General features: G+C 42.3%; 2 protein-coding genes across 2 annotated transcripts in view; one reads left to right on the top strand and one right to left on the bottom strand.

Moving 5' to 3' along the window:
* The window catches only part of LOC101954073 (cadherin-12), a 326,379-nt gene that overhangs the window by 196,895 nt on the left and 104,956 nt on the right, over positions 1 to 24,528 (top strand).
* Positions 17,480 to 19,526, bottom strand: LOC135981512 (uncharacterized). The gene is made up of 2 exons (XM_065584271.1): positions 18,950 to 19,526; positions 17,480 to 17,955 (listed from the first exon to the last, which is right to left on the bottom strand). The coding sequence occupies exons 1-2, from the start codon at positions 19,524 to 19,526 to the stop codon at positions 17,480 to 17,482; spliced, it is 1,053 nt and encodes a 350-aa protein (XP_065440343.1).

Below are 24,528 nucleotides of genomic sequence, written 5' to 3'. Positions count from 1 at the left end.
GTATAACATGCTTACAAATTTAATACTATTTAGATCTGTGTTGCTAGTACATAAAAACCTTGTCATAACCACAAGCAATTTAAAATAAGACTGGCATAGTATAAAGTTCCACTGAAGTTAAGTTATGAAATGGTTCAGCTTCCCAAGATCAATAGCAAAAGCTTTTTAAACAATAAAAATCTTTAGGCTTCTCTTTAACAAAAAAAAAAAAAAAAAAAAAAATCTAGTTAATGCTGTTGGTCATTGTTAAACATTGACCTGATTTTGCTACAATCAAAACCAATGGGAGTTTTGACTGACAGATCCATTTTGTGTGTCTGTGTGTACAGTATATCCTGGATCAAATACAATTGGATCACCCTTCTATGATGGTCAGATTTTGGAGACTAGGTGTTAACAGAATTCACAGTCTGGATGGGGACTTCTGTGGGGTCTTGGTTAATTTTGCTTGAGCTGATATTTGATTCTAAGTCATTTCCAGTTTTTATCAGTTTGAGAATAAGGTCTACAAAACACTGCTAATGATAAAAGTCCCTTATTTGTCCTTTACCACAACATGTTTTCATGTAAAGATTCTTAATGGCCTTTAGCAACATATATCCTGTTAAAGAGGTCACTTGTGCATCAAGTTTTGTGTCTAGTGACAAGTGCATTTTCAAAGTCACATTTTTATCTCACTGGATTGTTTACTCCAAGGATTCAATGCTTGTTTATATTAGGGCCCCCTTATGCCACTCTGGCAGTGTAAAAGGGCCTTAAAATGGTTGCAAATTATATTTATGCTCATGTTATGGCCCTTTATACTACCAGAGCAGTGTAAAGGGATGTTAGTGAAAATGAGAATTGGGCCCCTTTGCACTTTCTTTAAGGCTTTTATTTGCTATTTCAACTGTGTGTAGATGTGCGTGCATACATGAACGCATGTGAAAAAGAGAGAACACAGTTGATGCAAAAAGTTCCATATAATCTTTCTCCTCAATTAGGTATAGTTATAATTTTTTTTAAAAGTGATTTAAAATAACACATCAGCAAAAAGTGTGCAATTTTTCTTTCTAATGTTTAGATACATCTCATGGCAGAGCTGAATTTGATAAGCCAAAAGAGAAACATTTTAAAAGTATATTTTAGACATATCAGTGGGCAAAGAAAAAGACATTTCTAGCTAATACATAAATGAAAAACTTGAATTGGTGGGGTTTTTTTTTTTTGGCCATCTACGTGTGTGTGTGTGTGTGTGTGTGTGTGTGTATATGTATATATATTGTAGGGAAAACACAGAGACAGTGACAAAAGTGTGTCTCTTTGCCACTTCAGCAGAGCAGAGATGCTTCAGCCCATCACACAGATATGCCGCTGATCAGCAGAGGGGAATATTATCTAAATGATTTGATTTTTTTTTTTAATTAAGAAAATATTTACTCTTTTAACCTCAAGTGTAGAAACATAAGTGATCATCTCAGGGTAGCATGCCTTTCTCTGACCTGCCACTATGATCTCTCATGTATTCTGAACTAGGTCTGTGTGCTGAACGTTCATTCATGTCAATGTACAGTATCCAGTACAGAGCATAGCAGCTCTGCAGTGCAGAGGGTAGGGAAGAATTTGCCTTAAGTGAATAAAAGTAAGGAAAGTAGTTAGCAAATGATGAAAATAAGAAAATGACAACAAGCACATCTGACAATTAGAGTTATGCTGGGTAATCTCTTCCTTGTGAAATGTGTTCTGTGATTGGTTACTACCTGTAAATAAACATTGACACAGAACTCATAAATATACAAGACACAGATTAAATAGCAAACAGGCAGATATCGATTATTAAATATAGTATATGAGTAAGAACTGAAGAGTTTGCATATGTTCTGTATCCTGCTAGGAAAATGGCGCCATCTCATGGTATGAAACTCATTTTATAAAAGGAATTGTTGAAAATTATAATGAATGCCTTGTTGCTGCACTGAACTAGAATGTTTTATTGGAAGAGGTGGGAATTAACTTATAGGAGGAGGAAACTCAGAGTAGGTGACAATAGAATCACCACATTTTGAGTGGGTGTTGTGTGGTGCTAACATGAGTATTGTTTGTGCAATAAATGTCACTTAGGAAATATTTCAGATGGCAATAAATCTAATAAAAATAAAATAATTTCTCAGGCATTTCCTTAAGCCATCTATACAAAGCTATTAATAAATAATAAAGGAGTAAAGGGCTTAGTTTTGTCTGATCACAATATTCATCATGGCCAATAAGAAGAAAATAAGAAGAAAATACAAAGCTGAACTGCTTAGATATGTTTTGCCTTCTACACTGTTTACCCCCAAGGACTTTGTGACTTCTGTAATACTAACTTCTGTGTTTTAAACGTTTTGATCACTTTTTATCACAAGTATGAACGTTGTTTAAGAAAATAATCCAATGGAGAAAGATTTCATCACCCATGTCAGACGTGAGTGGATAAAAACAAACAAAAACCCCAGATACTAATTTTGGTAGTTTAAAAAAAAATTCCAGTCTTAACAAGATTTAGCTTATAGGATCAGAACCAAAATATGACATGCTATACTAATGAGGCTACAATGTGGCTTCAGTTACACAGAATTGTAATTTCAGGTGCAAAATCAGTCACCTATGAGATTCCCCAACAGACCAAAGAATGAAATTGAAACACATTGAAACTGACTAAGAAAATTAATTAAACATTTTTACATAATGGCCAAAGAGTATATTCCCTCATTCATAACAACCTCCACATGCATACCAAATTTCATGGAAACCAGACTCTATTCTACATCTCATATTTAGCATCTTTATCTAAGAGATGAATGAGACTATTTTCTCCACTATCTGCGTTTACACCTCTCCTTGAAGTGATCATTGTTTTCCTTTTTTGCTTTTGATGTTAGGAAGAGCATGGTGCACCTTTAGAGAAATTCAAAATGCTCAAATTAAATGTCAAACCATTAGAAGTGACCTGACAATTCTTAGATTTCTCTTAAAATTCCACCATGTTTCAAGTGTCACAGTAAAGCTAGTTTTTCCTAGTATCTTGGCATGAAGTCTGTTGTTGGCAATGGATGTCATGGGACATAAACATGGAAAGACTAACTGGTAGAGCTGTGCCAATCATTTTGCACACAATACACTCCCAGAAAACTTGATATCTTCTTTTCAGGTTTCCAACTGGATTGAAAAAAAATTAAATTTGTCAATAAAAATATAACCAAGGGGAGGAGGCAAAGAGAAGAAGCGAGGTATTTTGGAACAGAGGAGGAGAATGTCAAAGACTAGAAGCACTGCATTCTGGGGAAGGTGACAAGGATATCTAGGAGCTCCCTTCTGTTTACTGCAGAGAGACTTTGGGAAAGCAGCAGATTGCTGGTGGGACTTTCCATTGACTAGAGTCTGGGCCAAGGCCAGCAGTAGGGCTCTCAGAGGAGAGAGAGAGAGTCAGGGAAGGAGATTGGCTGAATAATCCTGACGAAAGAATCTGGTAGGAGGTCTCAGAGGAAAATAGGCAAGCGTAGAAAGTGGACATGGGGGAAAGTAAAACAGGAATGGTTGAGTTTGGCTCAGCCAGCCACTTCACGGTTAAGGGTCTCAGGACAGAGTGCATGGTAGCAGGAGGTATGGCACATTGAGCACCAGGGTACTACCCCGACATGGTGCAATTATAAACTGCAACCAAGGGAAAGAACTGCTTGCATTCAGAGGGAGAGACTTAGTGAAGTACCATTATACCTCAAAGAGGAGAGAAGATGAAGAGGAAGCTGGATGGAAGATTTGAGTTTTCATTTTATTTGGGCTTTTTACCCCTAAATAGGGGGACTTTTTGGTTTGATTGAGGATAAAACTAACTACTGAATGGGTAGGGAAATTGAGGCATGACTGCATTCAGACATCAGACAATATAGCAACTCCTCCCCACTACTACATGAGCGTGTGTGTACACATAGCCCATCTCTTCTGAGAAGTTCCATAGATATAAGTAAAGAGAGAGAAGTTCTGCTGCAGAATTACTGGTGAATGTTCTATTGTACTACAGTAAATATCGCTTTTATGTGATATTCAGCCTGTATTTGTTTGCCCCAAATCTTTGGAAGTTAAAAAATAAAAACAAATCATAAATAAAATGCTGCAATATGCCCAAGCCCTGTTACTAAGTTTAGCTAGCTATTGTACGATTCAGTTCTCAGTTGAGGGGATCAGTTAAGTTGGAACGTGAAATTGTAACTCTTGGAAAAAAAAGGTTATCAAAGAAGTTTTCTTTAGATTTGAAATAGCAACATTATTCAAATGATCCCTAAAGATTTCAAAGGATTTTCAAATGCTCTCAATGCTAGCCAAAGCTGGCTCCCATTGAAGTCAATGTTAAAATTTCCAACATCAATGATTTTGAATGTTTCACCGTAGGTATTCAGGATAATTGTCAAGCAAAAAATGCTTTGTTTGTTTGTTTAAGAGCTATTAAAGAGGGATAGAGGAAGAGATTAATGTAAAACAAACTCCTTCAGGGCTTCATGTACATCTCAAAGCCAAGAGTGGTCTTCGGATGAAAAAAAAGGTCTTAAAAATGCACATCTGCACTTCCACTGAAGGCTAAAATATTTAAAAAATAGGTTGTTTACAATCTAGTCATGATCTCAGAAGCTGCTCCACCGGAGAGGACCCTTGGGTGAGACCCCACTGATTTTCATGAAGCTCCCAGCAGTTCAGCCTGCAGTAACAAGGTTTTGGCTTTTATTATTATTATTTCCCAGCTGCTGCCTGGTTGGAGAGCAGAAGAAACAGGAGGATATGAAAAATTCCTATGGAACTGAATAGAAAATGATCAATGTAGTCAATCTACACAAGATGACCTTTTCAAAGAATTTTCAATTTTAGTACAAGTAGATTTGTACAGTAAAGTCCTATTGCTCTTTTATTACTTTGCACTTAAAGTGGTAGGTAAGCCATTAAAGAAATGTTACTGTTAAATTAAAACAAAATCAACACCTTCCACCAGTGGTATATGCTGTTCTGTGCATTATTTAGTGTAATAGTCAGCATTGCTTTCTAAATATAATTTTGCTTGTTACCACGTGAACATCATGCCTAAGTTTGCCTCTTAGAAGGCTTAGCAATTTGCAGCTGGGGAGGGGAGAGTGGGACCCAACAACCCAAAAGCAGAATTATCAGAACATATTTCAAACTCAAATGGAAAATCATGCTGTATCTTTTATGAAGGATTTAGCTTAAAATCTTAAGTAGCTGGTAACAAGACAACTAGCAGGTTTGGAATCAATATCCCGAGGAACTTGCTTCTGTGTATCGGTCCATGAATAATATTGCTTAATATGTCTTGAGATCTTCTATACATTAATATTTAACTTGGAGAGGGAAGGAAGGGGGAGCAAATGAAAGATGGAAATGAGAATTTCTGGCACATGGAAAGAAGTTTTTGTGAGGAAAAAGTGAATTTCAAAGTGAATAGATAGGATTTGATTCAAACATATTGGCAGAGGGAGGAGTAAATTATACGTCTCTGCACCAGCTGATTTCTTTTCTGTCTGAGGGCCTTGCCATCTGCTCTTCCCTTGGGTTTCTACCAAGGGGGTGTGACTTTAAATTGTAGTTGTGTCTCAACAGAAACTGCAAAGGTGATGGATTACATTCTAAGGCTACCGCATCTAAGCCCCCTTCCCAACCAGCACCACTTAGGGTTATGCCGGCTGCTTAAAGACCTCCCACCATAGGAGGGGAGATTTCATCTTCTTATATTCTGCAGCAGACTCATGCCTGGCAGATTTAAAGCCACCAAGTGTTTATAGCAGCAGAAGCCAGTGTGGGACCAGAAGTGAATCTGTGCCATTCTATAAGAAATCCATTCCTGAGTCATCTAAATATCAAGCATCATCTGTATGATAGTGTGATATTGTGAGATCCCCACACTTGCCTTGCAAGAGTGGAATTCATCCAGGAGGGCCCAATCAGCTAATTAGGCTTCAAACAGGGGAGCTTTTGGCTGTAGGCAGCTAATTAGGAACAGACTCACCTGTGTAGAACAGGTAGGGCTCATAAAGCCAGGAAGCTGTCTTCAGATTGGGATAGCTGCTGAGAAAGGACTATCATTCTCTGGGAGAGGGTTCTTGGGTCTGGCACAACCAGAGAGAGAAGGAGAGCCAGAGAGTAGGAAGCAGTCCAGGGAAGGAGCAGTGAGGTTAGAGAGAGGAGGCCTATAACTGCTGAGCTAGGGGCCCTGGACTGGGACCTGGAGAAGATGCCAGGCCTGGGTTCCCCTATCAGCCATTGAGGGAATGGTATGGGGGCAGTAAATGGGGGGGAAACACCTAGAATTGTTGATGGACTGAACCCTTGAAGGGGGAACACTGAGTGACCTAGCTGGAGATCTAACTCAGAAAGAGGGTACTGCAGGTCTTGGAGTGAGAGGGGCTGCAGACCAGAGTCAGAGTGATGGCATGCAAATTGCAGATAGACGCATTAGCCTTGAGAGCAAATCCCCAGAGTGACCAGGAGGAGGTGCCAGACCAGGGGTGAGCAGAGCACCCTGGGACACATGGCTGAGGTCCCTTCCAACCCTGATATTCTATGGGCTAAAAGATTTTGATCTCAGGTGTGGTTGCGCAGTATTTTAGCACAAACATAACAACATGGGAGGTGGGGGGAAGGAGAATATACCATGTAATTTTTAAGAAATAAGTAGCTAGTTGACTTGTATTCAGCAACAAATCTGCATATGAATCTCTTCTGCCTGGCCATGAAACTGTGTGAGCCCCAGACTAAAGATGTATGTGTGACATTCTATACCTTGGGGGAGCGTACTGTAACCCCCATATTCCTCATTTTCATATAAAAGTGATCTTACATATAAAGCATGCCTCGTAAAGTATCAGGGGAAAGGTTATGATCTGCTGAAAGTCATTTCTCTATCCATATATGTATATCCTTAATGCATTTGAAGTTATGAGAATTGTGTTGTATGGTGGTCACTAAAACATGGTGTAACTTGGGGAATCAGCCAGATCTTAGCTCCCAAGAGGCAACAGCAAGGAAAGTAACCAATGCCAGGGTGAGGTGTCAAACAACCGATCAACAACCATTGTCCAGCAAGGGAGCTACAATGCAATGACTCGCCTGCATGAGGCCACACCAGGGGAATTGCTCAACCTTGCTTGGAGAGACTCAGCAATGCCCCCAAGACATGCCTGGACCTGTGCTCCCCAAGCACATGGACTGAGGATATAAAACAGACAGACAGAGTGGACACATACCAGGCCCTTCTCCTGCCTCCACCTATGCTGCAACTACCCAAGGCGCTGAGAAGAAGACAAGACTCCAACACAAGAGATTGGCCCAGGTTTAAGGAACAAACCTGTATATTAATGACTGCAATATCCAGTGGAGTGAGGAAAAACTGCTTAATCTAGTTGCTGCCCAGTCTAATAGGGTTGAGAGTTTAGACTGCATGCTTATATTTCCTTTTCTTTTGGAAACCACTCTGACTTTTTGCCTATCACTTAAAATCTATCTTTGTAGTTAATAAATCTGTTTGTTTATTTTACCTAAAGCAGTGTGCTTGGTTTGAAGCATGTCAGAGACTCCTCTTGGGATAACAAACCCGGTATATATCAATTTCTGTGTTAAATTGATGAACTCATATAAGCTTACAGCGTCCATTGAGCATAACTTGACACTGCAAGACGGAGGTTCCTAGGGTTGTGTCTGGGACTGGAGATATTGGCTAGTGTCTTTCAGTTTCACAATCCAAGGAGCAGCTTACATGCCAGAGGCTGTGTGTGAACAGCCCAGGAGTGGGGGTTCTCATAGCAGATCAGGATAAGGGTGGCTCCCAGAGTCAAGGATTGGAGTGACCTAGCAGATCACCGGTCCAGATAACACCAAACAGGAATGTCACAGTATGAAGCTTTCATAAGGAAACACAAAGTAGGCAAAACCCCTTGATCTGATTTTCAGAATGTGCTAAGCCCCCATCCTCTTAAAAGCTGGGTCTCGTAAGGTGTCCTGCTTGGGCACCCACACTCATGAGCTAGGTTTGGAAATATGGGTCTAAGCAAACAAAATTAGCAAAAAGGGTCTGGTAAACCCCTAAGACATGGAACCAATGAGTTTTTTGCAACTCTACCCCAGAATTGCGAGCTTTATTTATCTGGGACTCCTGAGTGGTTGATACATGCATTTATTTGTAATCACTTTCAAAATCTGGACTAAACAGTTCAAACAACCAAGCCTTCACGCACAATGCTTGTATTGAATGCAAATCAGAAATAAAGGCAACGTCTTCTGAACTGCCACACTCTGTGGATGACATTTATTTCAGACCCATATTTCTTTCTGTCCTGTGTAAACCTGCAGTTATCTCACTATTAAGTACTGTGTAAATTATTTGACATTTGAAATGCTGGGGTGTGAAACTCAGCTCATGAACAACTTTACGCATTAAAGAAATGAACATTATGCTAAGCTTCCTCCTGTGCTCTGTGTCACATCCATCAATTTAGGTCTGTTTGTCACAATTTAAAGGCCTTTGTCACACCTTCAAGGTCTCCAGGGAGCTACTGGATGGGAAAAGTGTGTGCTGGTGCCTAAATGGTTTTAAAATATTTCATCCATTGGTACTGTTTCAGCTGGTACTTGGAGGATGGCATGGATTTTGAAAGGCATTCAGCGTATAATAATGAATGCTGTGTATTTGAATGTCATTACAACCATCTAGTCACATTAATTTTCAAATGCCAGATAGCAATTCCAGTATATTACAGTCCTCACTGAATAGACTAAGTGTGGTAATCACACGACCTCTGTTCAAGCTTGCTGAGAAGCATGTTTTGATCATGGTGAGGCTGATACTGCTTTATGGAGGTGGATTGTGCCTTTGGTTTTATTCTGTGCTGCATATTTTCACCCCAAAATACCAAGAACTAAATCCATGAAGGGATTTTGGTACCTAACTGCCACTTTAGGTGCCTTAAGTCCAATATTTAGATCCTCAAAACCCCTGCTGAGTTGCTGTTTAACCCTGTAGGCCAGTGGTGGGCAACTTGCGGACCGCACACGGCGCGTCAGGGTAATCCACTGGCAGGCTACGAGACAGTTTGTTTACATTGATCACCTACAGGCACAGCCACTCGCAGCTCCTAGTGGCCGCGGTTCGCCAATGGGAACTGCGGGAAGCAGCGCGGGCCTCAGGGACGTGCTGGTTGCCGTTTCCTGCAGCTGTCATCGGCTGGGAACGATGAACCGCGGCCACTGGAAGCTGCGGACAGTCAATGTAAACAAACTGTCTTGTGGCCCACCAGTGGATTACCCTGATGGGCCACAGGTTGCCCACCACTGCTGTAGGCACCTAAGTTTCTGCCGGTACCAAACAGCTTAGTGCCTAAATCCCAGAAAGGTTCTCAAACTCAGTCTCCCCCATGAGCTATCTAGCCTGCAGGGCCCAGTCTGGTAGACACTCTTAGGGCACACCTAACTCACACAAAACATTGCTGAGGAGGAGGCGGTGCCCCCCCCATATTTAAATATTTATTGGAGCAGGGACTGGACCCTGCTTCTCCCCAGACAGTATTCTAACCATGGGACTATAGTGCCATTTTTTTCTCTCTCTGGCCCAATGACTATTTAAATATTGTATACAAAGTTGAAAAGCTTCAGCAGAAGACATCATGAGAAGTCCACCCTACACTATCTCATGGTCCATTGGTTAGAGCAGTGGTTCTCAAAGCCAGTCCGCCGCTTGTTCACGGAAAGCCCCTCCCTCAGCCCAATCCAGTCCCACCAGAGCTGCCGCAGCTGGGGGAGAGGAACCTCTCCCCTGGCCCAAAGCTGCTGCGGTGAAAGAGGGCTGGGGTGGGAAGAGTCCTCTCTGGGCTGGGGGTGGGAGGAGTCACTGTAGCCAATCCCCTCATCCCTGGCCCAACCCCAGAGCCTGCACCTCCCCACACACTCCAACCCTCTGCCCCAGCCCGGAGCCCCTTCTCACACCCCAAATCCCTCATCCCAGCCCCACCCCAGAGCTTTCACCCCAGCCAGAGCCCTCAACCCCCCTGCACCCCAACCCTCTGCCCCAGTCCTGAGCTCCCTCCCACACTCTGAACCTCTCGGCCCCACCCCCACCACATTAATTTTGTTATGTGCACCAATATGGCAGTGATGTGTCACACATCACCGCCATATTGGTGCACATAACAAAATTCATTCCGCACATGGACGTAAAAAATTAGAGGGAACATTGAGTGTGGGGTGCATTTTACACTGCTTTGCTGTCATATCATCCACTCCTGGCCTGCTTACACACCCTTCAGCATGCAAATTCATTCCCAGCTAAATACATGAGCACTCTGACCTGTCACTCATGAATTACATGTAAGGAAACACCCACAAATTCTTAATACCAGCCTTGTTTCCCCCAAAATATGCACCTTGTACTATCCAGCTCGTTACTGAACAATTCAAGTTTATGAAAGTCTGTCATTTCATCAAAGGAAAATAATATATTCACCAACCTTGTTATCCCAAATGGAGTTTCCCACACACTTTAATCCAAACACACCGGTTAAGATAAAACAGTATGATGAATTTAAGTGATTACAAATGATGATACATAAAAGTCAGGATTGGTTACAAAAGAAAATAAGAGTAATACCAAACTTAACAATCTACGTGAACTTAAAAGCAAAAGCTTTTGTCTCACCATACATTGCAGTAAATATCACAGCCTGGGTCTCCTTTCAGCCTGGGACCCTTCCTCCTTAGCTCAGCTCTTTGAGAGCCATTGACGTCATGAGCAGAGATGAAGGAGCAGAGAAGAATGCAATCAAGCGTTTTCCTCCCATCTTCATAATTCAATTCCTTGTGCTAGAAACATCTTTGCTGAGTCATGGTGACACACAATCAGTTGTGGATTTGACATTTGCACCATCCCTGTGATAAAATGTCATTTTTTGTCTACACCCTCCCCTGGCTGGAGAATGACGCTTAAACAGGTGATAGCTCTGTAACACTTGGCTGGGAGTGCTAGTGTGTCTGTCTCTGAAAAACTGGTTTGGGCCTGCTTTTCTTAAACTTGGAACATGTTACAACAATACTATACAGCAGAATCTTGTAACTTGTACATTCAGTGTTGATGCACATATTTTACCAGATTATGAGTTTTCAAATGATACCTCACAAGGCATACTTTGTACAAGATTTATCATAGTTTTCTAAAAGTGGTGAACATAATAATGTAGACCATCACAGTCCTGTAACCACAGAGCTATTGGGTGATGGAGTATGGCCAGCACCTTTTTTTAGGTACCCATCTCGCTCCCTGTATCGTACAGGGAGCCTGGGCTTCTAACAAGAGTTTGTGGCTGCCACTATGCATCAGGGTGCCTAAATTAGGCATTGAAATGATGAGTGCAAGTCCCCTTTATGGTTCTAACACTACAATTCTCCAAATGAATGGGACAACTCCTGTTTAAAGCGAGGCACGTAGTGAAGTCACTTGGTGAAATCAGGGCTTAATGCGGTGCCACTCTGATCATGATGATAAAAACAAACAAAATGTCAAATATAGGTTTCTCTATTCCTTAAATTCTATTCTTTTTGAAACACCAGTCTGAGTGGCAGTTGGGGTAGTTTTGGCTTTTCACACATTTAAATTACATGAGTGACAGTGCTGTAGTCCACAGAATTGAGAATGGAGGGAACAAATCACTCTAAAAAGGCATATATTTTAAATGGCTGGGTACCAAACCTAGTATTTCCTAATTGGGTCTTGTGCTTCTCTCCCAGTGCATTATTTCTAGCAGTTATTTATACCCAGCTGCTTCTTCATGTGCATTTTTGGGTACAGCTTATTAACTGCTATTTTGAGCTCCTTGCTTTCTTCAGATGTGCAATTGATGTAAACGTTATGGCAGCCCTGGGACTGTGTATACAGCTAGATTGCGTTATAAATAAATAAATAATTGCAATTAATAAAAAATAATGAAATTAAATAATTATTCAAGCAGACAGAGTCACCAATAGCTTAGACACATTTTTAGTGGCTTATATTTGACTGATCACAACGGAAGAGGAAAAATGAATGCCTAACTAGTCTCTAAACAATACAATTGTCTGAAAACAAAGATCCTAGTGTTATATTTTTCCACCCTCCACTCATACCTCTGTCCCAGCTACCAGCATCCAAGGGGAAAAGGGGAACTGGCCTCAACAATTTGCAATGCAAAGGTAGTGTTATAAATTTATATTTCTGCCAGTGAGGTAATGGGTTGACTCTTAAGTGTTCAGCCATGAATGATTTACCCTTTAAACTACTTGGGGCATATTCTTCGAGTTTTGCCTTGAAATGTTGGTTTGTGTGCACAACCAACTTGCAAGAAATCCAAAACTGAATGTTTTGTAGATGCAATCAGAGTGTACTTGTGCTGCAGCCTAACTAAACCTGTTGTGAACTCCAGCCTTCACATTCCCCGCTCTGTCAGCAGTATAAATCAACTTGAGTTATTCTGGAGATATTAGAAATAGATTTAGTCATGCACTAAACACTGAAACTTGTGCCAATTGCCGCTAGCTGTGGGTGCACTGAAGGTATTAGCAAAAGGCTGCCACTCTTCATCAATTATAATGGGGTATGGCAGCACTGCTTTTGTGGACATGGCTACTTCTGACAGCTAAGAGTGAAAAAAGTATTATATTCAGTGTGCTGTCTGGAATGCAAAACAGGACAAGAGTATGCCTTCCCAATTGTCTAGTATTCAAGATATTGATGGAGCCAGCAAGGTTGTGTTATTATCAGGGCAGCACAGCCGTGAATGCATAAACTAGAAACAGGCCTCTCTAAGTAAAATATTTCTTCCTCATATTACTTATGTAGGAGTCAGCTTTCAGAGTATATCTTCAGAACATATTATTGGTAATTTTTTTCCTATAAAAGATAAACCCCACAAGGGCAATGTCAGCATCTCTCTTTACAGATGCACACGCTCACACAATGCTGGAGCTTTGCTGAAACTGTCAATGACAGGTCAGGGGAATGTGTTTTGAGACTGGGGGCGTCCTGATCTGAATTGCAATGTAGTGCTGCAGTGAGTCATAAATCTACTCTCCACGTTTTCTAAAGAGGAAAAAAAAACAAGGTAGGCAGATGTTGATTAGGTTTTGCTTGAGTTCAGAAACGAAGATGAACATTGTTTTGGATGTCAGGCAGCTATTCTGAGAAATATTGATGAGGAATATTGTTGCAAGTGTGAGGTTTCTGGGCTACCATTTCCCTTCTTCCTCAGTGCCCTTATGAAAAATATAAAAACTTAAAAACGAATGTACAATTGGCCTGATTTTTCAAAGGTGCTGAGCACCCTCAGTTCGCAGCACTGTGACAAACACACAATGTGTATAAACATAGAAAGGAAGAGTTTTTACAAATGAGGTGATGGCATATCTTTTAAACCTTCAGTACAGCCAGTTGCAGCTGAAAAAACAAACAAAACAAAAACAAAAAACAAGCATATATAAATAGCTGACAACTGAAGGTACAGTCCTTATTCAGAGTGATTAGTTGGGACTAGTCATGAGCATATTTACTAAAAGGTGTTGCTAATGAACACTCACAGTTCATTCTTAAAAATGTTCAAGAGATCAAATAACCAAACTTGGTCAAATTTATTGTCTGAAGACAAAACAGTCCATATGAAAAGAAGACAAACATATCTTCCTTTGGGGAAGCAAATTTTTGCAACGTGTTCACCTTACACAGAAATTGTGTTTCAAAGATATACATGTTAGTGAGTAGTATTTGTACTATGACTTTATAAGTTACAAAACTCTTTACATTTCACTAAAATTCAACACACGAGTTTGTACCAGTTCCTTAGCTTGTTCTTATATCTGTTTTGGATGCTACATTCCAAACCAGGTGGCATAGAAGAACCTCCTAACCTATGCCGGGACACACCATTCATCTATCTTGGCTTTGACAGGCTTCCTAGTTTCTAATGCCAAAACTTACTTCAGCTTTGCAAAGTATTGTCAGATACTTGACATGGGTGAACATAATACATGGGGGGAGAGCATAATACATTCAGTTAACATAACTTCCCTATACATGTGTCATGTGTGTGTGTGTGTGTGTGTATATATATATATATATTAGGGCTGTCGATTAATCGCAGTTAACTCACACGATTAACTTAGGAAAATTAATCACGAATAATTGCAGTTTTAATTGCACTGCTGAACAATAGAATGCCAATTGAAATTTATTAAATATTGTGGATGTTTTTCTATATTTTCATATATATTGATTTCAATTACAACACAGAATACGAAGTGTGCAGCGCTCACTTTACATTATTTTTATTACAAATATTTGCACTATAAAAACAATAAAAGAAATAGTATTTTTCAATTAATCTCATACAAGTACCATAGTGCAATCTCTTTATTGTGAAAGCGCAACTTACAAATGTAGATTTTTTTTGTTACATAACTGCACTCAAAAACAAAACAATGTAAAATTTTTGAGCCTACAAGTCCACTCAGTCCTACCTCTTGTGCAGCCAATCGTTAAGAGAAACAAGTTTGTTTCCATTTGTGGGAGATAATGCTGCCTGTTTCTTATTTACAATGTCACCTGAAAGTGAGAACAGATGTTTGCATGGCATTTTGTATCTTACATTGCAAGGTATTTATGTGCCATATATGCTAAACATTAGTATGCCCCTTCATGCTTTGGCCACCATTCCAGAGGACATGCTTCCATTCTGATGACCCTAGTTTCAAAATAATGCGTTAATTAAATTTGTGACTGAACTCCTTGAGAGAGAATTGTATGTCGCCTCCTCTGTGTTTTACCTGCATTCTGCCATATATTTCATGTTATAGCAGTCTTGGATTATGACCCAGCATGTTGATTTTTTTAAGAACACTTTCACAGCAGATTTGACAAAATGCAAAGAAGGTACCAATGTCAGATTTCTAAAGATAGCACTCGACCCAAGATTTAAGAATCTGAAGTGCCTTCCAAAGTCTGAGAGGGATGGGGTGTGGAGCATGCTTTCAGAAGTCTTAGGCCTTGTCTACACTACGAGAGTAGTTCGATTTTACTTGCATCGAATTTTTGTAATCGATATTGCAAAGTCGAACGTGTGTGTCCACACTAAGGACAGTAATTCGACTTTGTGCGTCCACACTAACGGTGAAAGCGTCGACATTCGAAGCGGTGCACTGTGGTCAGCTATCCCACAGTTCCCGCAGTCCCCTCTGTCCATTGGAATTCTGGGTGTAGCCGGCAATGCCTTCTGGGTAACAAAATGAGTCGAGGGTGCTTTTGGGAAACTGTCATCATCCGTCCATCACTCCCGCCCTCCCTCCCTGAAAGCGCCGTCGGGAAATCAGTTCGCGCGCTTTTCCAGTCAGTGACAGCGCGGACGCCACTGTACTCCGAGCATGGAGCCTGCTGCGACCATCGCTGCAGTTGTGGCCGCTCTCAACGCCTCGCAGCTTATCATAAAGGTTTCCCTGAGGCAGATGCAGAAAAGTCAGGCGAGGAGGCTACGGCACCGCGGTGATGTCCTGAAGTCTGAGAGTAGCACAGACCTGTCAGAAAGCAGGGGACCCAGCGCCGAGGACATCACAGTGGCAATGGGTCATGTTGATGCCGTGGAACGGCGATTCTGGGCACGGAAAACAAGCACTGAGTGGTGGGACCGCATAGTGCTGCAGGTCTGGGATGAATCCCAGTGGCTGCGAAACTTTCGCATGCGGAAGGGAACTTTCCTGGAACTTTGTGAGTTGCTGTCCCCTGCCCTGAAGCGCAGTGACACCCGGTTGCGAGCTGCACTGAGTGTACAGAAGCGAGTGGCCATAGCCCTCTGGAAGCTTGCAACGCCAGACAGCTACCGGTCAGTCGCGAACCAGTTTGGGGTGGGCAAATCTACCGTGGGGGTTGTTGTGATGCAAGTAGCGAAGGCAATCGTTGATGTACTGCTGCCAAAGGTAGTGACCCTGGGAAACGTGGAGGCGATCATAGATGGCTTCGCAGCGATGGGATTCCCAAACTGCGATGGGGCCATAGATGGAACTCACATCCCTATCCTGGCACCGGACCACCAGGCCACCCAGTACATTAACCGAAAGGGCTACTTTTCCATGGTGCTGCAAGCACTGGTGGACCACAGGGGACGTTTTACCAACATCTACGTCGGATGGCCGGGCAAGGTTCATGACGCTCGTGTTTTCAGGAACTCTGGTCTGTTTAGACGGCTGCAACAAGGTATTTACTTCCCGGACCACAAAATAACTGTTGGGGATGTGGAGATGCCTATAGTCATCCTCGGGGACCCAGCCTACCCGCTAATGCCCTGGCTCATGAAGCCCTATACTGGCGCCCTGGACACTGAAAAAGAACTCTTCAACTACCGGCTGAGCAAGTGCAGAATGGTGGTGGAGTGTGCTTTTGGCCGTCTCAAGGGGAGATGGAGAAGCTTACTCACTCGCTGTGATCTCAGCGAAACCAATATCCCCATTGTTATAGCAGCTTGCTGTGTGCTCCACAATCTCTGTGAGAGCAAGGGGGAGACCTTTATGGCGGGGTGGGAGGTTGAGGAAAATAGCCTGGCTGCTGATTACTCACAGCCAGACAGCCGGGCGATTAGAAGAGACCAGCGGGAAGCGCTGTGCATCTGGGAGGCTTTGAAAGCAAAGTTCCTGAGTGAGCAGGGTAACCTGTGACTTTAAAGTTTGTGTACTGAGAAGCTAAACCTGCCCCCGTTTCTTTACCCAGTTAATGTTGACTATCCTATCCAGTTACATACCCCCTTCACCCCCCCTCCAACACACGTGTCGAAATAAAAATAGTTCTACTTTGTTAAAGCACACCGTTTTCTTTAATACTGTTTTCGCGGGAATTTTTTAAAACTGGGACGCAGACTGTGGTGCGGAGCGGGTGTAGTGTTGTGACGCGAATGCAGCTTCTAAACTCAAGGATTGACAGGCTCCGCTGCGGTGGGATGCTTGTTTCAATGGAGCCTGTCACCCCTCCTGATCGGGACTGTGTGTATGGGGGGTCTATGTGACTTTGTGGCAGGGGGAGGACGGTTACAGATCCCATGCTGTGTGGCTCTGTGATCCTGCCTAAGGACCGGCGCTTAAGATCTGTAACTGCCCTCCCCCGCCACAAACTCACAGAGCAACCCCCCCCCCCAACATTACATCAAAACAACCTCCCAGACTAACCGGGGTAACTAGTCACTGCATCACTGCACTGTGTATGTGCCCTGCTGCTGTGCCTGCCCCCGACTATGTACCCTGCCAAAGGAGACTGTCCTGTCCAATTACCAACCCCCTTTCCCCTCCTCCTCCAAAAGAACATGATTGAAACAGTAGTTAACAGAAACGAATTTTTTATTATCAACTACACATGGCATTGGGAGGTGAAACTTGGACGTGGGCTTGTGTCAGGCGGGAAGGAAAGAACTTTTCAAATTTTGGGAAATGAGAGCCTTCTGCTACTAGAGCTCTCTGCAGGGGTGGAGTGAGACTTAGCAGGGACTCTGCCGCCTCTCCTTCTTTGCACTTTGGGTGAGGTGGGTATGGGACTTGGTGGCGGGGGAGGGCGGTTAGAGATGGACTGCAGCGGGGCTCTGTCCTCCTGCCTCCGTTCCTGCAGAACATCCACAAGGCGCCGGAGCGTGTCCGTTTGCTCCCTCAGTAGTCCAAGCAGCGTTTGAGTCGCCTGCTGGTCTTCCTGCCGCCACCTCTCCTCCCGATCCATGTTGGCTTGGTGCATTCGGGTCAAGTTCTCCCGCCACTGGGTCTGCTGTGCTGCCTGGGCTTGGGAACAGGCCATAAGCTCAGAGAACATGTCCTCCCATGTCCTCTTCTTCCTACGCCTAATCCGCGCTAGCCTCTGGGAGTGTGATTCCAGGCTAGGTTGTGAGACAGTCGCAGACGGGGCTGTGGAAATGGGAAAAAGGGAGTGAATTCCTCAGAAAGATAAATGTAGTTGTGAACAAAGAACATAGTCTTTCTCTGTGAACAAGACCATGCACAGCACCTTTCACATGCGCACTCAGCACAAGGTCGAATTCCCGGCCTTTGCATTCAGTGCCTGGGGTCTTGAACAGCACATTTGAGAAGCGAGGCAGCACAACGGAATTTCTGTTGCAGGCAGACATGGTAAGCCGTACACTTGTGGCAGTTTAAAACTTTTATATTACCACTGGCCTCATTTCACATTTAAAGCAATGTCAGTCCCTGCTGCCAGCAATCCGGCAAGCGGGAACTCTGCCCCTGTCCCACCCCCTCGCGGCTGTCCCCAGGAACGATCCCTTTCGGCTGCCCCTCTCCCGCCTCCACCGCGTGGCTGCAAACCAGCGGTTACAGTTCTGTAAAGGAACGGGAAAGCAGTCCCAACACTAACATTCCCCTACCTAATTAAAAGCAGGTCACCATGGCCGACATCACCCTGATGAGGATCTCCGAGAGCGACAAAGAGAGAATGCTCCGGGAAAGCCTCCAAAGACCAGGGCCGTATGCCGCCCTGCTGTGCAGAGCAATGATCCCCGAGTACTTGATAATCTCGTGGCGCGGCAACGTGTCGTACTTCGGAGGACCCAATAAGGCCGCTCTCCCCAAGAACCTCATGCAACGGCTTTCAAATTACCTCCAGGAGAGCTTCATCGAGATGTCCCAGGAGGATTACTGCTCTATCCCCGGACACATAGACCGCATTTTACTGTAGCTGCAGTAGCAGGGAATAAACAGTAGAGCGGCTTGTGCAGGACAATCACTGAAAACCGGACATTGCTAGATTTCTTTTCAAAACTTGCACTGCCCATTACTAAACCGTTAAGCGCCTAGGGCACACTAATCATGAACAACCCATTCTTTTAATTGTTAATATTCCTGTTTTGTTAAAAATAAATGTTTAGATGTTTAGAACACTTACTGGCTGATCCTTCACCAGATTCTGTGTCCGGGGTAACGGCTGGGGACGCTTCGTAGGGGATCTCTGTAAGGGTGATGAAGAGATCCTGGCTGTCGGGGAAATCAGCGTTGTGAGAGCTGCCGACTGCCTCGCCCTCCTCATCTCCTTCCTCATCTTCCCCGTCCCCTAACATGTCCGAGGAACCGGCCGTGGACAGTATCCCATCCTCAGAGTCCACGGTCACTGGTGGGATAGTGGTGGCGGCCGCACCGAGGATGGAATGCAGTGCCTCGTAGAAACGGGATGTCTGGGGATGGGATCCGGAGCGTCCGTTTGCCTCTTTGGTCTTCTGGTAGCCTTGTCTCAGCTCCTTGATTTTCACGCGGCACTGCGTTGCATCCCGGCTGTATCCTCTCTCTGCCATGTCTTTAGAGATCTTCTCGTAGATCTTTGCATTCCTTCTTTTGGATCGCAGCTCGGAAAGCACGGACTCAGCACCCCACACAGCGATGAGATCCAAGACTTCACGATCAGTCCATGCTGGGGCTCTCTTTCTATTCACAGACTGCACTGCCATCACTGCTGGAGAGCTCTGCATCGTTGCCAGTGCTGCTGTGCTCGCCACGATGTCCAGACAGGAAATGAGATTCAAACTGGCCAGACAGGAAAAGGAATTCAAATTCAAATTTTCCCAGGGCTTTTCCTGTGTGGCTGGTCAGAGCATCCGAGCTCGCACTGCTGTCCAGAGCGTCAACAGAGTGGTGCACTGTGGGATAGCTCCCGGAGCTATTAGCGTCGATTTCCATCCACACCTAGCCTAATTCGACATGGCCATGTCGAATTTAGCGCTACTCCCCTCGTCGGGGAGGAGTACAGAAGTCGAATTTAAGAGACCTCTATGTCGAACTAAATACCATCGCAGTGTGGACGGGTGCAGGGTTAATTCGATGTAACGGCGCTAACTTCGACATAAACGCCTAGTGTAGACCAGGCCTTAAATAGCAACACTCCGATGCGGAAACTACAGAACCCAAACAACCAAAAAAAGAAAAACAACCTTCTGCTGGTGGCATCTGACTCAGATGATGAAAATGAACATGTGTCGGTCCGCTCTACTTTGGATCATTATTGAGCAGAACCCATCATCAGCATGGACGCATGTCCTCTGGAATGGTGGTTGAAGCATGAAGGGACATACGAATCTTTAGCAAGTAAATATCTTCCAACGCCGGCTACAACAGTGCCATGCAAATACCTGTTCTCACTTTCAGGTGACATTATAAACAAGAAGTGGGCAGCATTATCTCCCGCAAATGTAAACAAATGTGCTTGTCTGAGCGATTGGCTGCACATGAAGTAGGAGTGAGTGGACTTGTAGGCTCTAAAGTTTTACATTGTTTTATTTTTGAATGCAGTTATTTTTTGTACATAACTCTACATTTTTAAGCTAAACTTTCATGACAAAGATATTGAACCACAGTACTTGTATTAAGTGAATTGAAAAATACTATATTTCTTTTATTTTACAGTGCAAATATTTATAATAAAAATAAATATAAAGTGAGCCCTGTATACTTTGTATTCTGTGTTGTAATTGAAATCAATATATTTGAAAATGTAGAAAACATCAAAAAATATTTAACTACCGGTAAATCATATTCTATTATTGTTTAACAGTGCGATTACTCGCAATTAATTTTTTTAATCACTTGACAGCCCTAGTATATGTGTGTGTGTGTGTGTGTGTGTGTGTGTATATATAGATATATAAATGTATGTTGTGTTAATACTAAGCAGATGATACCTACTGATGTGGCGTATACTAGACCTAACATATATTAGCTAACAGTAAGCATTACCCCCATGAGCTAAGATTGCAGAAACGAGCCCTAAGAAACTAGAAGTATAATTACCACCATATTATGTGAGCACCTTCCAGAAGTGTACTAAACAGCATGACTTCACATCTGCTACATAGTGTTTGTTAGATCATTCTCTCCCCAAGGGAGAAGCATGTGCAGTAGAGAGTCATGTTTTCTTGGGGTTTTAGGTTTGTTTGTATACATGTTGCTTTGCGTTTATATTAGGAGAAGGGCAGGTAAAAGAAATGCACCATGAATTTTCAGTGGAAGATATTGAGGTTTGTGGTGGTCCCTAGATCCTGGGGGATTCCATGCACCATCTCAGAGCAGCCCACAAGAAAATTCTGGCTCCTGCACAGACTAACTTTACCCTTATTGTAGAGAGGTCCATTGTGCTAAAGGAGCAAAGTTGTTGACCATGGTCTTCATCAAAGTTTTTTAAGCAACTTTTTAGATACCCTGAGCCCAGGCCATGGAACACTTTGGACATAAGGACTGAGACCCTGAACCTCATTCAAAATTCTATATGAAGCCAGTGCAGAGAGTGAAGGACAAGTTTGATGTGCTCATGGTAGCCTGTGTTACTAAGGAGATGCATTACAACATTCTGTTCTAGCCAGAGTTTCCTAAGTCCTGAAGGCTTCATGTCCATGTATATCATATTGCTCTAGTCCAGTTAAGTGATGAAGGCATGAATAAATGAAGCCATATCCTCATCCTGTAGAACGGAATGCAGTCTTCTAGCCAACTGGAGATGATAGAAAGCATTACTTATGGATGCTGCTATGTGAGATCTTAGTGTCTGCTAAGAATCTGAGACTACTCCTACACTGCAGACTGAATTGATCAATTTTGGATGTGTACAGTCAACCAAAGGAGACTGCACTGTTGCTGAAAACTCTTCAAAATGCTTTCCTACTAGTATCACCCCTGACTTGCTCAGGCCAGCTTCAGACAGCTGTTTTTCATCCATGAGCTGACCTCATCTAAGCAGTTGGCCATCGTGGTGCTAATGGTGTACTTATTTGTAGTAAAGGGTTGGTAGAGCTATGTGTCATCTGCATGTTCAGGGCACTTGAGTCCATGTTGTCTGACCAGTTTATCTAGTGGCTGCATATATATGTTGAAAAGGACTGGACAGAGATGCTTCTGGAACACCACAAGTGAGGGGTCTTGTGGTGGAGATGTATTTTCACATCATTGATTGTTGGATGCATCTCTCAAGAATGGACTGGAGCCATTGTAGTGCATTATTCTGAACCCTTTCCACCTCTCTCAAGTGAGACAGCAATATCTTGTGGTCAGCAGTGTCAGATGTTGCAGAAAGGACCAACAGGAAAAGAGTGGATGTCTGTCCTCTGATCATGGAGAGGAGAGGAGATCATCCATCAGTGCCACTAAAGCAGTTTCAGTTCTGTATCCTGGCCAGAATCCAGACACTGCCTGATCTAGAATTAGATGAGCTTGTAGTTTGCCTTTGGATAGCTTCTATCAGGAATGGAAGATTTGACACTGGGTGGTAGCTGGCTAGAACTAGTGTACCTAGGGTGGTTTTTTTGAGTGTTGGTCAAACTAATCCATATTTGAAGGAGGAATGGAAGATTCCTATAAGATATGTTTTGTAGAGGAACCGCTTCTCTTATAAGTGAGTACTGTCAAAGCCCTTACCTGGATCCTTTTGTGCTGCAAGGCATAGAGAGTTTGACCCACCTCACTAATTGTGGCTCCTAAAGTCACATGGACTTCAATGTGTTAGAGGTGAGCTGTGTGGAAAAAAACATATTGAGAGAAGCAACCTGAGATGTGCACAGAGATGCTATGGGCTCTGGTAGAAGCTACTGGTGAGAAAAGGCTTGGTGATTAGTCCTTTTTTATGCAGTTTTTATTTTATTTTAATTTTAGAGACTTATTTCTGTTGGAATTGTATAACTTTAAATAATAGTAGATATGAAAACTATTAGTCCTGTGACCTCATTTTTACCCCTAAAATACATATTTTGTTCTGGTCCCAGTGAACTAACTTCTCAATTCTGTGGCCTTATGATTTTCAGATAATCCCTTTTCATTTCTGAGGAATAATGTCCAGCAAATAAAAAAGCTCAACAGCTATTTTCTGGTGGTTAGCTGTATGTTTAAAAAAAAGAAAAAAGAAAAAAAATCACACGAAAGGTAAACCACCCTAGTTTTATGCTGTGTTGCGAATGTTTCTCATTATTGTATACAAGTATTTGCTACAATGTAATGATTTTCCAGATCCACAAATGTCCATGCTATTTCCACAATGAGGTTTGTGACACACATGGCTACAGTAGTACTGTAGTGAACTAGATTGTACCAAGGGTTAGTGCACTAGCCATTCATTTATGGAGACTTTGGATTAATTGTCATTTAGGGCACAAGTTTCTGTGTGTTTATGGCTCTATACTTATAGGTTTGAGCAGTCTGGCCTGATCTAGGCAATCACTTTAAAACGTACTTCACTTTAAGCATATGAGTAGTCCCCTAGTACTTGTAGAAATGAACATTTAATTTTTAGAATTATTTGTGGCCATAATATCAGACAGTATCAGCATTCTATTTGCTGGGTGGGCCAAGGGCTGGAAATGCTGCAGATCCATACTGTGTGAGATACTTCTCTGAGCACCTACTTTACTTGAAGTAATCTTGATTTTAACTTCTGTTTCAAGGTCCTTATTTCCATGAGCATCCACTTTACAATGCACAACCCTTGGCTTTCTATGTAGAAGTTCTCCTAGCCATCCTAAGATCACCCTCATGAACGTTTACAATACTTTTCTCTGTCTTTGGTCAGAGTGGTTTAAATCATGGATTATGATCCTGTTCCATTTAGAATCAACATGTCTGAAGCAACCATCTGAAATACACTAGTCCTCCAATGCCATTTGCTGTTACTTTAAAATAAAAATACTCCTGATGAACCATTAGAATGTCCATTATCTTAAGCCTTTAAAGTTATTTGGCATTTCATAGCATTTTAATTTAGCCTTTTCCCACCCTTAAAAAGAAAGAGCAAGGGCTGAAGCATATCAGTCTGTTTCCCTGTATTTTACAATCTCTAAAACAAAGATTTCCAAATTACAGATCAAATATTAATGATATAAAACTTCATTTTATTCTGAATATAGTCTGACATACCTACAGTGGAAGAAATTATTGTTTGTTTATTTTGTCCCTTTTATTATGTTTGTGTATTAATAAAGATAGAAAAATAAAATGATGTTTTTTTATTAAAATGCCTGCAGATGTAATAAATTTAACCCTCCATCACTGCTTAGCAGACAATGAATATTCACTGCTATATTGCACTGTATTATTGAGTGGAGAAATAACTAAGTTATGAAGGCTGATTTTATAATTATTTTTATGCTTTACTATAAAACAGTACATTTGTTAGTCAGGCAAAATGGACAATGCTTAATAACATTGAAAAGATGAGAAACTAGTTTCAAAAAACCTGTTACTGGACATGTATGTGAGTAGTTGAAGAACCAATGAAGCCACATAAGAAAAACTAAGCAAGAAATGACCTTGCTGAAAAACACACACTATACATGTTCTCAAGTTTGTTTTTTTGGGGAGTTGGCAGGCGAATTAATAATGTCTAGATATTATTTTTCAAAACCAACACACACTGCTGTTGGGTTCCCCAAGCCTACCTGCATCTACTTGCCTGAGGAAAACATGACTAAGTGTTTGCCTTAATAAAACAGTTTATTA

Source organism: Chrysemys picta, chromosome 2, assembly GCF_011386835.1.
Source record: "Chrysemys picta bellii isolate R12L10 chromosome 2, ASM1138683v2, whole genome shotgun sequence".
In the NCBI taxonomy this organism is placed as follows: domain Eukaryota; kingdom Metazoa; phylum Chordata; order Testudines; family Emydidae; genus Chrysemys; species Chrysemys picta.
The sequence above is the reverse complement of the archived record's forward strand: the minus strand, read 5'-3'. Positions and strand labels throughout refer to the sequence as shown.